Raw genomic sequence first — 14,994 nt, 5'->3', positions numbered from 1 at the left:
AACATGTCGCATTAATCAATATTCTCCGTTTCTCAAAAAAAATGTTTTAAGCCACACCGATAACAAATTGAATTGTGGCTATGACCAAACATGCAAGCTCAATAATACGCAACTACTCCCTCCGTCCTAAAAATAAAAGACAAACCCTGGATTTTCGTGTTCAACGTTTGATCGTCCGTCTTATTTAAAAAAATTATAAAAAAAAAATTAAAAAGACAAGTCACGTATAAAGTATTAATCATATTTTATCATCTAACAACAATAAAAATACTAATTATAAAAAAAATTTCATATAAGACGGACAGTCAAACGTTAGGTACGGCCGGAAAACCAGGGTTTGTTTTTTTTTTTTTAAAGACGGATGGAGTACACCTGACAGCTGGCTCTCCCAGTACCATGCTCGTCCACAAAACACCACATCGAGCGTGATTGATTGGAATCCACTTCCCACTTTACTAGTACTACATTAGATAGGTTACTGTGAAGTAATCGTAGCTCAACCTTCTAGATTTCTTGTGATGTTACAAATTCACCCGGGTCAAATTCTAGATCACAGATGCTTGTATTTATAACTAATAATTCTTTCAGCTGTAGGTGACGTACCCGTCGACAACTAGTCGTCCGTGGTGATTTCATCAATCTCATGATATGTATACCTAGTTTTTTGAATATGCTTATAGAGATAAGGTGTGCGTGTATGTGTTTATAAATATGAGTATGCATGTGTTATACGCGTCTACGTTGTAATATGTTTTTTAAAAAAAGTAGATAGGTCACTCTACGTACAGTACTGGTGGTATTCATCTTTTGTCAATATAATCAAGTTATCAAGCCAAGTATTAATTGTCACCCATCCTACGGTGTACTCCCACATAACCTAGGATTTCACGGGCTCCCTGGCTGCATTTTCCTCCACGTACGTCTCAGCAGGGAAATCGATCGTCACGTAGCCACGCACACAAAATGCCAATGCTCTAGCTAGCTACTCTACCTCACAAGGGGACAACATTGTTGCAATAATGTTCTTGAGCAATATTGGAGAGAAAAAGAGAGAGAGAAGGTGTTTTGTAAGTTTGAGGCCAATTTCCTCGACATGTTGGAGTGCATCGCTGTCAATTAATTTCAACGTGGAAATAAGTGACACTGGGATTTTTTGAACAAAAGTTATTATCTAAAAATATAAATGTTGAAAAAAATGTGACCTCCTTTCATTGTTGGATGGAGCGCAGCTTATTTAAAGAGTAAATACACGCGAACGAAACAAAATGAAAAATAATTACTTGATAAAATAAATTATACTTCTATTTCTTGCCATCCCAAAATTAAGCTATTGATGGTTGACGTACGGAAACAGCGAAAAAACATCTAAAATAATGTCAAAATCAAGTTCTGAAATTTAAAATTAATTAGTTACAGTTTATAAACTGAATATGAAACATGTAGATCAGCAATAAATAGTAAATAAGCTCGAGATTAATTATATTAGGACCGAAATACAACGTTTCCACTTCATTGTGTCACGATTAGCGAGTGGGCTACTACACAAATGAATTTTATTAGCGTCAATTATGCCAATTAAGTACGGAGATGGCAATTTGTTTTGACTCTTGGGCAGAGATGCACAGTAGACCAACGTGTGCCTAACAAACAGGTCAGAGGTTTGAAACTCTACACACAATCTCACGTGCAAATATTCTCCTAAATCACAAAAATGCTGTTCAGACAAACAAAAATTAGGCAGTCTGTGGCATCAACTTTCCGATCGAATCTCCGTTGACAAAATGCAAGTATACTGAACTCTACTTTCGTGGCTTTAAGCAACTTGCATTGGAAGTTGCAGTTATCAATTGGCAACTCAAATCTCTCTCTCTCCCTCTCTAAAACGAAGGTTCTGAGGGATCAGGCTATCGATGCCTCATTTGAATAGAGGAATTTTACAAGACTTTAAATAAAACAATCAAATTCCTATAAAAAAAAACTACCCCCTTAGCCCTAAAATATTGTAGAGAAATTACAAACTCTAGTATTATTTTGAGACGAAAGGGAGTATGTAAAACTATCATATTCAAAAGTAGCCCTAAATTGTGATTGTTTCTGTATCAAAAGATGATTTTGAAGACCATCCACTGGAAATCTTTAGCAGTTTGCACAATTTTATTATATATATAATTATTCTTCTTTGCATTTTAATTCATCTAAAAGTAGAATAGTCTATTCGTACCAATTTTCTAACATAGTGGAATCAAAGTCAGGCCAGCTAGTTAAATATAATAGCAAATAATATAGAATTGTTAATCTTCTACTGACAGAAAATCCATTCCCAAATATTACACATTTTGGATCACTGGATGTACTACGGCGACCTTTTCGGTAAGCTAGTGAGGCTAGGTTGGGACACGCTAGGGCAATATCGTCATATGTATTGAATAGGTGTCGATGACTTGGTGCGAGAGAAGAAGAGGAGATTACTGTTTTGGTTTCTGTATGAACCTTAAAGCAATCTAATAGTGTCTAGAAAATGTAAAAAAATTTAGGGTGTTCTTTTTGTTGAATGTGTAATAGATAGCTCCTATAAATATTAACATAGTAGTGGAATTAAGCAGAGCAGTAGTATAGAAGTACTACTGAACGTGAAATCGACATTCTGGATTATATAGTTAAGTTAAAGTACACTGTGCCACTCAGCTTAAAAACGAGTGTGATTTACTTGAAGTTAGAAACTAGAACAGTAATTATTCAACTAGGACTACTGTTATAAATCATAATTCCACTTCAGCTAGCTAGTTTCTCACCGACAAGAGATGCCAAACAGGTAGCCTCAATGGTATTACTAATTTACCTAGATAACCAAACGCCAATCGTAAAGGAACTCTTCCCTAAGTATGCAGTACGAACCTTTATTTTGTCTCTAAATGAGATTGATCCCTTCTATCACCGTCGCAGTAGCACGTAGGTAATCTGTCTCGCCAAATTAACAAAACTGACAAACTGTCAACTGAAACTACCAGGGCAGATCATGAGATCAATCCAATCCTCTGAGAGCTATAGTTAATTAATTAAGTAACCATGCCATTCCACGTGATCCCGTCTTCTACTTTGGTAATTAATCAATCAATCCAGGGGCTAGGCAGGCAATTAAGAAGAGAAAAAGCTGGAGAAGCAAGCAAAGTGGAAGCATATGGCTTAGAGCATCTGGTTCCCGGACATAGACTAGAGAGGCTTAATTTAATTTGTTACTGTCCAAAGCAACTTAACGCCAGGTGAGCAACAGCTATCTCAATGTGAGATCACTTCCAACCTGGCTTAATTGTTGTGCTGCTGATCAGGTCCAGACGGAAACTTACCCTAAGTGATAAAAACGTACTCACTGATCAGTCCAACATAACTTCATATTTCACCTTGTTATTTATCCCAAAATAAACATTATCATTTTAAGTACTCATTCTGTTACTATATGATGGAGTTTGCGAAAGTAGAGATAAATACGTTGAAACTAAATAAATGAGAAATAATAATACTAGGATTTGATAAAATAAATGGTATTTTATTTTTTTAGTTTTATATCGATATAAGTGAAATATATAAAAAATAAAGTTATTTTAGAACGGAAAGAGGAGTACGGAGACCATCTGATCGGGGGCATGGACCTAGCTCGCTCTACGGCCAGGTACTACCGGCCAAATCACGAGTGACTATTTTATCTATGTGGCATTATGGCACCTTAAATTTTTAAAACAATAAACTGATCCTTTAAAGATGTACTAGTACTAGTACATATAGTAATTGACGCAAGACGAAAATAAATGCTAAACCCAGAGTCATTATGTTACATCAGAACAAAACTTTGGTTCTTTCTAAAATTTGCTCAGCTAGATAATAACACGAACAATATACATCGATTTCAACTAACTATTATCTTTGATCGGTTCATTAACCATTAATAATTTTTAAATGATTAAGGTATGATCAATATACTAAATCTTAATGATTATGTTTAGGATGCAACATATCCTTTTAAGGATTTTATTTTTTATTTAAAAAAAAGAGCAATCGTAGTTTAAATATAAATAGTATATGTCAGGGTTATGGATACCACATACCTAATAGTAGTTGACTAAATCTTGGCAGGACCCACCATATACCATGTTCTATACGGAAACAACCTGCAGATATAGGACGAGTTCCGGATAAGGAAAGACAACCAGAGTTCTACATGAAAACGACAAGGACTACTCGGATTGTATCCATATTGGTTTTCCTAGTTCTATTTGGACAAAGGGACACTTATGAGTATAAATACAAGGCCCTCTAGGAGGAGAGGGGACAACATAGACGAAACAACAGAAGCCACAACATACAAGCCAACATACGCCAAGACAAGACGCCGGATATCGACTTCAGAGATAGGCACGGCTAGTCCCCTACGGTATCTCCGGATACCGATAGGAGAGACATTGCGCTGTCTCTGATCTCGCCGGGCACGGATTCGAGGAGGTAGAGTCAGACCTTCAGACCGCCATGTCGATAACAATTAGATAGGCTACCCCAAATATTGTACTGGTGTGATTATGACGAATAAGAGCAATGACCGGCTTCGGCCAACATGATGTAGGGTTATTACCTGACAACTCAGGGGCCCGGGCCCGAACCTGTATAAAAATCCTCGTCCCCATCTCTTTTACCTCAGTCTCGCACATATCCTAGTACCGATGATCCCCATACTATGCAAATACTGGAATCGCGACATTAAACGTCGACAGTATCTGATACACGCTGATCAGTCCGTATATACTAGCATTCTTTTTTTCTTGAGAAGATATATTAGCATTCCTGGTATCTAAATTTTGTACATAAAAGTATCTATGGAGTAGTTTGAACCACCCATTATTAAATTAGGCAAAATTTACACATGACACTGCAAAATGTGATATTCGCTACGGGACACTGAAAAAGAAAATTTACCGAGGATTCTAAAAAGAAACATGGTAATTCGCTATATGACACTGCACATATTATTTTATGATTTCATGTTATTTGCGAGAGAATTTTTATAAAATGACAACTTGCCCCTAGAACCAAACTTATTTCCCACGGGGTAGCTTGTTTGACCCTGTGCGAGTGTGGGCCGAAGAAGGCGACGATACTGACGAGATGGAGAAGTTGATGCGTGGTGTTCACTGGTGATGGGTGATCCCCAACCATGGGCGAAGTTGATGATGACTCAGTCGGGCTTCTTGCTGAAAGGATTTGGTCCTCACTCCTTGTCCAACTACCCAGACTCTGGCAGCGAGAAAGGCAGTGAAGGACATAGTGAGGCATAGTGAGGCTGTCGAACACCTTCTGGAGGTCAACCTTCTCCGATAGGACGTTTACCGTCGACTCGGTGCCCTCCGATAGGCCATGGACCACCGGCAACGGCAGTGAGAAGATGCGGATGTAGGCGGACTTTGAGAACATCACAAAGTGGAGACGAGGAGTAGCAGATCCAGCGTCGTCACTAGTGCTACCGTCGGTGGGTAACGACAAAAGGGGGGGGGGGGCGCTTTGCTACCGCCACTGCTGCTTCAGTTCTATGCGCCGCCCGATGACCCTCCACCACAAGCGGAGGGCCGAGTAGCTCCGCGGGTACAACCCGTTGAGGAGGAAAATAGGGAGAAGAATATTAGGGTAAAATGGTTATTTTACGTGGTTTTTCTCTTCCCAACTAAGTGAATATTGTATTTTACTGTTCACGATGTCATGTGGCAAATTACTATTTTTTTAATGTCTTTATATAAATTCAAGTGTCTGCTAGCAAAAACTATATATTTTTTTATTGTTCTGTAGTAGGGGTGTAAGTGGGTCAGCCGCGAACTCACTTATAGGTCAAAATAAGCGGGTTCGCGGCTTATTTTAGCCTATAAGTGTTTCGCGGGTTAGCCGCTTACACCCCTATTCTGTAGCCAATTTTCACAAGTAATAATAATCAGTGGAAATTGCAGAGAAGCGTTTTGGCATGTAGTGAGCCCCCTTAACAACCGGTGCACTATCATGTCACGTTATGTTGCTGGTGTGCCTCGAAGTTATATTATATGGATGAAGTATTTTCCAGTTGTATCGATCGATCGTAATAAATCCTGGTACTATACTACTACAGTTATTTGGGAACAGATCAAAGGCCAAGTCGTGATTAGCGCGAGGGGGCGTACGTGTACGTGTGTGCTACCCCTCTTGCCGTACGTACGTCGTCTCCGCACATACGCGCCGCAGCATTGTGACATTCCTAGGTAAGTGGAGTACGTGTACGTACGTGGTACAGCGTCGTCAGGTGCGAAACGAGAGAGGCAGGACGAGCATGCTTAGGCTCCCATCCGATAGCCTAAACAGTCAAAAAAAAAAAAGTTAGAATTTAAATTTTTAACTTAATTTTAACATTGGTTTTAAGATATTTTTAATGTAGTTTCTTTTCCAGTATTATCTTTTAAGTCACCAAGAACACATATATAAAAGTTTTATCTATAAATTTATTTTTATTCCATAATAAGCCATTTTGGCTTATTAGGGAAAAAGCCAAACGAGGAAGGTCTTAGTCCCTGGTACGAATTTTATTATACGATCTATTTTACCGTATTTAAGGAGATATCATGAGGTACCACTTTTTCTATTGTAAATTTGATACCTCTTGGTACCTAGTTATTACGAGGTACCAAATTTTACATTAAAATTTTTTGTACCTCATGGTACCTCCTCAAGAACCGTAAAATTGCTCTTATTATACCAGAATATGTCTTATTTAATTCTATTTCATATTATAATATCCTAAGATCAAAGGAATAGTAAATAGTTAAATCGGTGAATATGAAATATTCTTTTTCCGACTATTAATTTTAAGATTGCATCCTAAGGGCAGTCCCAACCCATAACACTAGACATGATTTCTATAAACTCCACATTATCAAGAAACTAGTACTTGATACTACTCTTCCAATGCAAACACCACTATTCCATACTTCAATTTAATGCTACTTATCTCACATGATGTCTTGTATATTGTGTAGAAAGCATGTCTCATGCAAGACATGGTTTCCTTCTCTTTCCTCATTCATTCATTTGTCACATTATTTTTTGTCCTAAGTAGCAACTTATTTAATGCTATGGACACCATCCTAGTCATTGGGTTGAGAATGCCCTAATAGGCTAATGTAAAAAGCACATTGTAAGATTACAAGGAACGCTTATTTTTTTTATATAATTACTACCTCCATTCTAAAATACTACTCTTACTGTATATAGTATGATTTAACTCATCCAGCAACGAAAGAAGTACTGAACTAGTCCCTACGTCTCATAACATAACAACTGAGAATTGAACGAATCAGGGGCGGAGCTAGTATATGTTAGGGGGTGCCCAGGAACCCGGTCAAGAAATTTTTTAAGCTATACCTCATCTATTTTCACTATGTATGCACCCCTCAATACAAACTTAGGTACCTGTATCAGCTTAAACTCGATCTAAAATAGAGTAAATTAAGCAAGTGACACCACCCTTTGTTTTGCTCCAACTCCTCCCCTAGAACGGACGTCTAGAACGGACTAGATTCTGTTCACTTCTAGATTATTATATGATGGGACGGAGAGAGAGCAGTGTCTATGGGTTGAATCAAGGGTGCCCTACTGTATGAGTATGACTGGCATCGTGCATTATCGTTCTTGCGTATCTCTACGGTTTATGCACCGTATCGGCCGGTTTAGCAGTCGCAGGTAGTACACCACTAGTACCATCATCGCACCCCACACCAACTGACAAGTGGGTCCCACCCCCCGACCGCCTCTCTCGGGTGCCATCCACGTTATTACTCCTCCCCCCACTACTACTACACTCTGACGCATCCACTCTCTCCTCGAACGCCTCACCCCGCCCACGCCTGCACGCTCTTGTCTCCCTCCAATGGCGGCATCTCGCCTCGCCGCGGCCGCGGCCATTGTCGTCGTCGTCCTCGTCCTGGCCGGCGCGGGCGCGGCGGGCGCGGCGGGCGCGGGGGAGGTGCGGGCGCTGCTGGACCTGGCGGCGGGGCTGGACCCCACGGGGAGGCTGCTGCCGTCGTGGGCGCCGGGGAGGGACCCGTGCGGGCGCGAAGGCGGCGGCGGGTTCGAGGGCGTGGCGTGCGACGGCGCCACGGGGGCCGTCGCCAACGTCTCGCTGCAGGGGAAAGGGCTCGCCGGGACGCTCCCGCCCGCCGTCGCCGGGCTCACGGCGCTCACGGGGCTGTACCTCCACTACAACCGCCTCACCGGCGCGCTCCCCCGCGAGCTCGCCGCCCTCTCCCGCCTCACCGACCTCTACCTCAACGTCAACAACTTCTCCGGGCCCATCCCGCCAGAGATCGCCGCCATGCCCTTCCTGCAAGGTCAGTTTACCCTCTCCTCTTCTTCTCCTTCCTGCCATGCCGGCCAATGCCAACATGGGTGCGTTCTTTGGCTGCGCTACCTCTTTCTTGGAAGCTTCTTCCTCGCGTCGCCGCCTCGCCATGTGCGGAGTCCAGGATCGGGCGGATTGTTGCATCGGTTGGACAGATTAGACTTCTTTGTTTTTGTTTATTTTGGTCTTCTTGGCGTTTGTCCACTCCAAAATGGTTACCTACCAAAATATGGGATTTTCTTGGCAGGATTTTGTCGCGCCAATAATACATCGACGCAGCCCCAGCTCGCCTCTTCCCGATTGCAACGTTTTCTTGGCCGATACCTATCATTTGCGTTCGGATTTGGCGCTTGAGCTTTGCTTCACTCACTCGCCGCATTCTGTGTCTGTTTGTCCCTCTTCCGGGACACTGTTCTTGCGCCGCCATGACCGTCCTGTGTAGCTGTGATACCTTAGAACAGCTGCTACTTCAATGGAGCACTGAATAATTAGTATAGTAGTAGTTGCAGCTGAATAATTTGTGAGACTGAGACATGAATCAATGCTGATGGTGGTGGTGGTGTGCAGTGGTGCAGCTCTGCTACAACCAGCTCACCGGGGGAGTCCCCACGCAGCTGGGGCTCTTGAAGAGGCTCACCGTGCTGGAGCTGCAGTCCAACCACCTCAGCGGCGCCATCCCGGCGAGCCTCGGCGACCTGCCCCAGCTGGTGCGCCTGGACTTGAGCTTCAACAACCTCTTCGGCTCCATCCCGGTCAGGCTGGCCCTGCTGCCCCGCCTCCTCGCCCTCGACGTCAGGAACAACACCCTCACCGGCAGCGTGCCCTCCGGTAATCCATCAACTAACTCGAGCGCGATTGGTGTCAGCTTTAGCTCTGGCTAGCTAATTGGGGGTTTGATTGATTGATTTGTGTGTTGCTTCACCAAGAACTGGCGAAGCTGCAGGGTGGATTCCAGTATGCAAACAACACCGATCTGTGCGGCACCGGCCTGCCCGCGCTCCGGCCGTGCACTCCGGCCGACCTCATCAGCCCCGACATGCCCCAGCCGTTCAGCGCCGGCATATCGCCGCAGATCACACCGGGGTCCTCCGATGGCCATGGCCATTGCAGTGGAACTCACTGCCCGCCATCGACGAAGGCGCTCGCGGCTGTCGTTGTTGTGGCCGTAATTCTTCTCGCGGTGACCGGGGCTGGCATGTTCGCGTTCTCGTGGTACCGGTGGCGCAAGCAACGGGTTGTTGCAGGCTCACCGGTGGCTGTTGGTGGCCGGTGTAGTACAGACGCTGCTGGTAAGGACTCGTTTCGCAAGAGCGCGTCATCCACGCTTGTGAGCCTCGAGTACTCGAATGGTTGGGATCCATTGGCCGATGGGAGGGGTGGCATCGGGTTCTCCCAAGAGGTGGCTCAGAGCTTCAGGTTCAACATGGAGGATGTGGAGTCGGCGACGCAGTACTTCTCGGAGCTGAACATTTTGGGGAAGAACGGCAACTTCGCGGCCACGTACAGGGGCACATTGCGAGATGGGACATCTGTCGTCGTCAAGCGGCTCGGCAAGACCTGCTGCAAGCAAGAGGAGGCTGAGTTCCTCAAGGGGCTGAAGCTGCTCGCCGAGCTGCAGCACGAGAACATTGTTGGCCTGAGGGGCTTCTGCTGCTCCAGAGCGAGAGGCGAGTGCTTCCTCGTCTACGACTTCGTGCCGAACGGGAGCTTGTCGCAGTTCTTGGACATCGACGCCGACGATGTTGCTCGCAGCAATGGCCGCGTTCTCGAATGGTCCACGAGGATTTCCATCATCAGGGGCATTGCTAAAGGTATAGTGGAGCTGTATCCCCTGTCTCTGTCTAATTATCAGTTATCATTGCTGTAGTGGATGGTGCTAATGACCAACTCTTTTTGCATTCACACTGTCCATAAAAGAGAAATGCACAAAATGATGCTTCTAGGTTCTTGGTGCTAGCTAGTTGTCACTTTGTCTAAAAACAACATGGTATGTGTGCAACATTATGGTTCATCTTACAACATTTTCCTAGTGTGTACTACATGTGATGCATGCCCCTGCAAGAAAAGTCCAATTTATTGATGCTTGTACTGTGTCTGTGCTGGTTACCTGGTTCTTCACGTGTTTTGCCGAAACCTGTGATGTGCACCACTGGTTACATTTTCTCTGAGCTGTCTATTGCTCTGAAAGGGTTCTGCCTGCTGTAGATAGTGCCATGTCTAAATTTGTGGAAACTTGACAATTTTATCTCAGATTCTGTCGTAATTGTAATTTTTTCGTCACGGAAATTTTAACAACTTGCAATAAACTGATGGTCAATAATGTTTTTTTGTGCAATAAACTGATGGTCAATTTTCTTTTTTCAGGAATCGAGTATTTGCACAGCACTAGAGCAAACAAGCCCCCTCTTGTTCACCAGAACATATCGGCAGACAAAGTTCTGGTGGACTACACCTACAGGCCTCTAATATCTGGTTCTGGCCTGCACAAGCTCCTTGTCGATGACCTGGTTTTCTCGACCCTCAAAGCGAGCGCTGCCATGGGATACCTCGCCCCAGAGTACACTACCACTGGCCGGTTCTCGGAGAAGAGTGATGTTTATGCATTTGGGGTAATCGTATTTCAGATACTGACCGGTAAAAGCAAGATTATGCAGCTGCCCCTTGAGTCCAGCAACGACGAGGATCTCATCGACGGTAACCTAAGAGGATGTTATTCGGCAGCTGAAGCAGCTAAGCTGGCGAAGATCGCATCAGCCTGCACCAGTGAAAATCCAGACCATAGACCTACAATGGAAGAGTTGATCCAAGAACTGTGCACCTTCTGATCATGGGCCTCATCCACCTGTAACTGTTCCCACGAGTCACATGCCCTGACAGTGCCATGAGAATTTGTAACCTACCTACCTAGGATCACTAATCACTGATCTTAGAAGCACATCCGATCGAGGTGCCAACGAATTAATGACCTACCTAGGATCCTGAACATCTTGTATCATGCTAATGTTGTATTGGTATTACTGCATCGATTAGGTTGGATGTTTCTCCTCCATGTTAGGTGAATGCAGCCATTTGTAGCTTCAGCTCTTGTGACTCCTCCCAAGGTGTGTACCATCAGTACTGTGTAGCAGCTTTGGATGGGATCCTGTGATGGTTCCATCCATGGAGGAAGAGCCAAGAGCCCCTGGAGTGCATGTGAGGTAGTACTAGTAGTGTAGATTGTTGTGTTGTTTTGTTTGTTTGCTCATCAGCTCATGCTTGGTACAGCACTAGAGCCTTGTGATCCACACATGTGTACAGGCTGATGAAATCTCACTCAGGCCACCAGAAAAGTACAAGGTGGTCCTGGGCCTTTTTTGTGCTAGCTGCTAAGATTATGAGTTGTGTATGTGCTAGCAGTGAAGAACTGCATCTCCAGAAGAGTGAAACCCAAGGTGAGAGTGAGACTGTACATTGTTATATGTGTGTGTGATTGCGCTTCTTTTCCTGTAAAACTAGCACCGGTCGTTTGGAAACTGGCCTGTATTGGGAGTTTAGAAGGGCAAATCCTAGGAAATATATGACCTCAGGTAGTCAATGATTTGAAACGTTCAGTGGATATTTGTGGACTGTAAAAGATGGTACAATAAATCTTAATTAGCCATTGGTTCTTCATCCCCCTTTTCCCCCTAATGCTAGTAATGTCCTGCATTTTTCTGGTTTTATCCTGGGAATTTTCAGTTTTTTTATGCGAGAGTGGATGGGGAGTGGAGGACGGACAACTCCACTTTAAATTACTAAAGGAAAAATGTTGAGTTGTGATACAAATTTATTTGCACATGTATAAAGGCCAGCTTCTGCCAGAACGAAGCGGAAGCAGGTCGCTGGAGGCTTGGGCCAGAGCGAATTTAAAACTCAACTCAACTCAAATACGGATCTGTATTTCCGAAAAGAATGAACTTAAGAACCGGATGACATACCAAAGTACTGACAAAAACATCTTCAATTTTATAATAGTAGAGATTAAAATAAACAAGCCGATAACATTTACAAAAAACATGAAATATGATTGGCATCTATTTGTGGAGTGACCATTTTTTTTATCCATCAGTCGCTCTTCTTCAGTCACCATGCCTAATTGATTCATTTTCATAAAGGTGAAGGAAGCACCTTCTAACTTAGAACTATTTTGATGTTGACACTTGCCAACATAAGACAGTAGAAAGCTAAAATGAAGCATAAAACACATTTAAGCTAATCAACATAATACAAATCAAACAAAACTAAAAGCTGCAACTTTTGAATTGTGAAATATAAATGGTGTGCAAGACGAGTGTGGTGTTGTATATGCAGTGATGTGTGTATGCATGCGTCTATTATGTAATGAAAAAAAGAGAAAAAACAAAATAAATAAATACCAAAACTATTTTACTATTTACTACACTTACCTTTTTCTTCTTCTTATCGGTACTCTGAATGGAAAATAAAAAAACATTTCTTTCCTTGTGACCAAAATATTCATTAAACTAGGGAACTTGTGGCAACTGCAACGGTACAGTCATGGTTACACGACTTAACCCAACAGAATCTAAATCATAATACCATGAAAAATTATGCTCATGCTATCACTCGGAAATTAGGAATTCAGTGATTTGCCACTAACATCCCTCCTTTTGAGCGTGTGTTAAAAGGGTGCATCATGGGTGTGTGACCATGGTATAAGCGTGTATGTGTTTCGTGTAATGAAAAACATATAATATTCCTTAAACTTGCCTGGGAATAAGGGTTTTGGGCCAATTTAGACGTAAAATACAGGCCTGAAAGTTAAGACTGAATTGGCATGGGCTGTGACCACTAAAAATTTACCCTTGCGTTAGGCCCATCCTGCCAGGGAAGAAAAGAGTGTTTTGGGTCCATTCTGCCAGGGAAAGGCCACCCATTATTCGGGGTGTAAGTTCACTTTAGGTTCCTCAATTTGTCACTGGGTTTAATTTCGTCCCTAAACCGCAATGCCACACATGGCTAGTCCCTGACCTTACAAAAACTATGTCAACTTTCATCCCAAGACAGTATGGCTGCTAGTTTCTCTAACGTGACGCTTTGACTCTTGTTAACTGTGCTGAGTTAACATGGGACCCACGTGTCATCAATCAATTTTTTCCTCCTCTGTCCCCCTCCTCACTAGGCTGGGACGTCGGGGTGCGATTTGGGTAGAGCTGTTGACACGCCGCTCACCGTGGCAGTGCTGTGGACGAGCGGTTCACCTCGTTGAGTAGCACCAACCAATAACAACTAATGAAGATCTCAATGGAGCCGAACACCCACCAAAGCACCTGGTGGAGACGGTTCGGCACCTGGTAAAGATCTCAATGAAGTTAGGACGCCTGACTATAAGGTTTTTTTTTTTAAAGTAACATAAAACAACACAAATCTAGAAACCCTAGCTAGGGCCACCATAGCTTGGCATCGTCCGTATTCCTATGTAGAAATTCTCAAACCCGGGCTGCTCCCCAGAAACCTACTTTCTCCGTCCCAAAAAAACTCAACCTAGTATTGGATGGGACATTTTCTAGTACAACGAATCTGGACAGGAATATGTCAAGATTCATTGTACTAGAAAACATCACATCCAATACTGGGTTGGTTTTCTGTGGGACGGAGGGAGTAGTTCCCAAGCAAAGGTCCATATCCATGTCCACATCGAGAGATTCATCACAATCAGAAGCAAAACAAACATGAACGTCATCACAAACACAGATTCATCAACACATCCAAAACCTGAACTTGAAACATAACCACAAATAAACATGAACTTGAAACAAATCCACTCATATGAATCCAGCCGCCGCCTCCACCACTGTGCAGATCCACCACCGTCGGTGTCGGATCCAAAGCCCTCTCCACCGACCCCCACCCCTCTCATGTTGGATCCAAGAGACACTAAAAGATCAATTGGATAGCTTGAAAAGCTTTGATACAAATTGAAAGTGCACTGAGGACTGTAGATGTCACCTAGAGGGGAAGGGTGACATTAGAACTAACCAGACAATCTAATGCCGCCGTGGACAATCCGACTACACATAGTGTCGGACAGTCCAACGACAAATGGACAATCTGGTCAAACACAGAGAAAACATGAAATCGTCTACTAGAATATAGGCCTGGACAATCCGGTACCAACGCGGACAATCCAACCTCTATGGGACAATATGCCCCTATATAGAGAAAATGAAACTTATGACAAGGTTTAGCGCTTTGCACACTAGTTATAAACTAGAACTAGGAGATAAGGGCTCTTGGACATGCACTTGGCTTGCTCAGGTAGAGAGAGTCCAAAAATCTCAAAACACCTACATGACACCAGGTATATATAACCCCAAACTCTCAAACCAATAATTTATAGCCGTTGGAAAAGTATGCCAAAACCTACATGGTGTAGAACAATCTGCCACAGGGTGGATTGTCTGCCAGCATGGGTATCAGACAGTCTGCCACCGAGTTGGATTGACCGACAGCCTTCACTTCCAAGGATCACTGACAACTAGTTGTTGAGCTAAAAAAAGTATCCGACAACTCTGCACTTCCTGGACAATCCGTTACCACTCCGGATTGTCTGCTGA

The 14,994-nt window shown here is 43.3% G+C and overlaps 1 protein-coding gene across 1 annotated transcript; it reads left to right on the top strand.

Annotated features, from left to right (window-relative positions):
- The first annotated feature begins 7,899 nt into the window (after positions 1-7,899).
- Positions 7,900-12,057, top strand: LOC127759865 (LRR receptor-like serine/threonine-protein kinase FEI 1). Its single transcript, XM_052284082.1, has 4 exons — positions 7,900-8,387; positions 8,966-9,226; positions 9,325-10,209; positions 10,763-12,057. The coding sequence occupies exons 1-4, from the start codon at positions 7,928-7,930 to the stop codon at positions 11,221-11,223; spliced, it is 2,067 nt and encodes a 688-aa protein (XP_052140042.1). The 5' UTR covers positions 7,900-7,927; the 3' UTR covers positions 11,224-12,057.
- The last annotated feature ends 2,937 nt before the right edge of the window (positions 12,058-14,994 follow it).

Source organism: Oryza glaberrima, chromosome 1, assembly GCF_000147395.1.
Source record: "Oryza glaberrima chromosome 1, OglaRS2, whole genome shotgun sequence".
NCBI lineage: Eukaryota > Viridiplantae > Streptophyta > Magnoliopsida > Poales > Poaceae > Oryza > Oryza glaberrima.
Note: the sequence above shows the minus strand (reverse complement) of the source record. Positions and strands in the feature narration are given on the sequence as shown.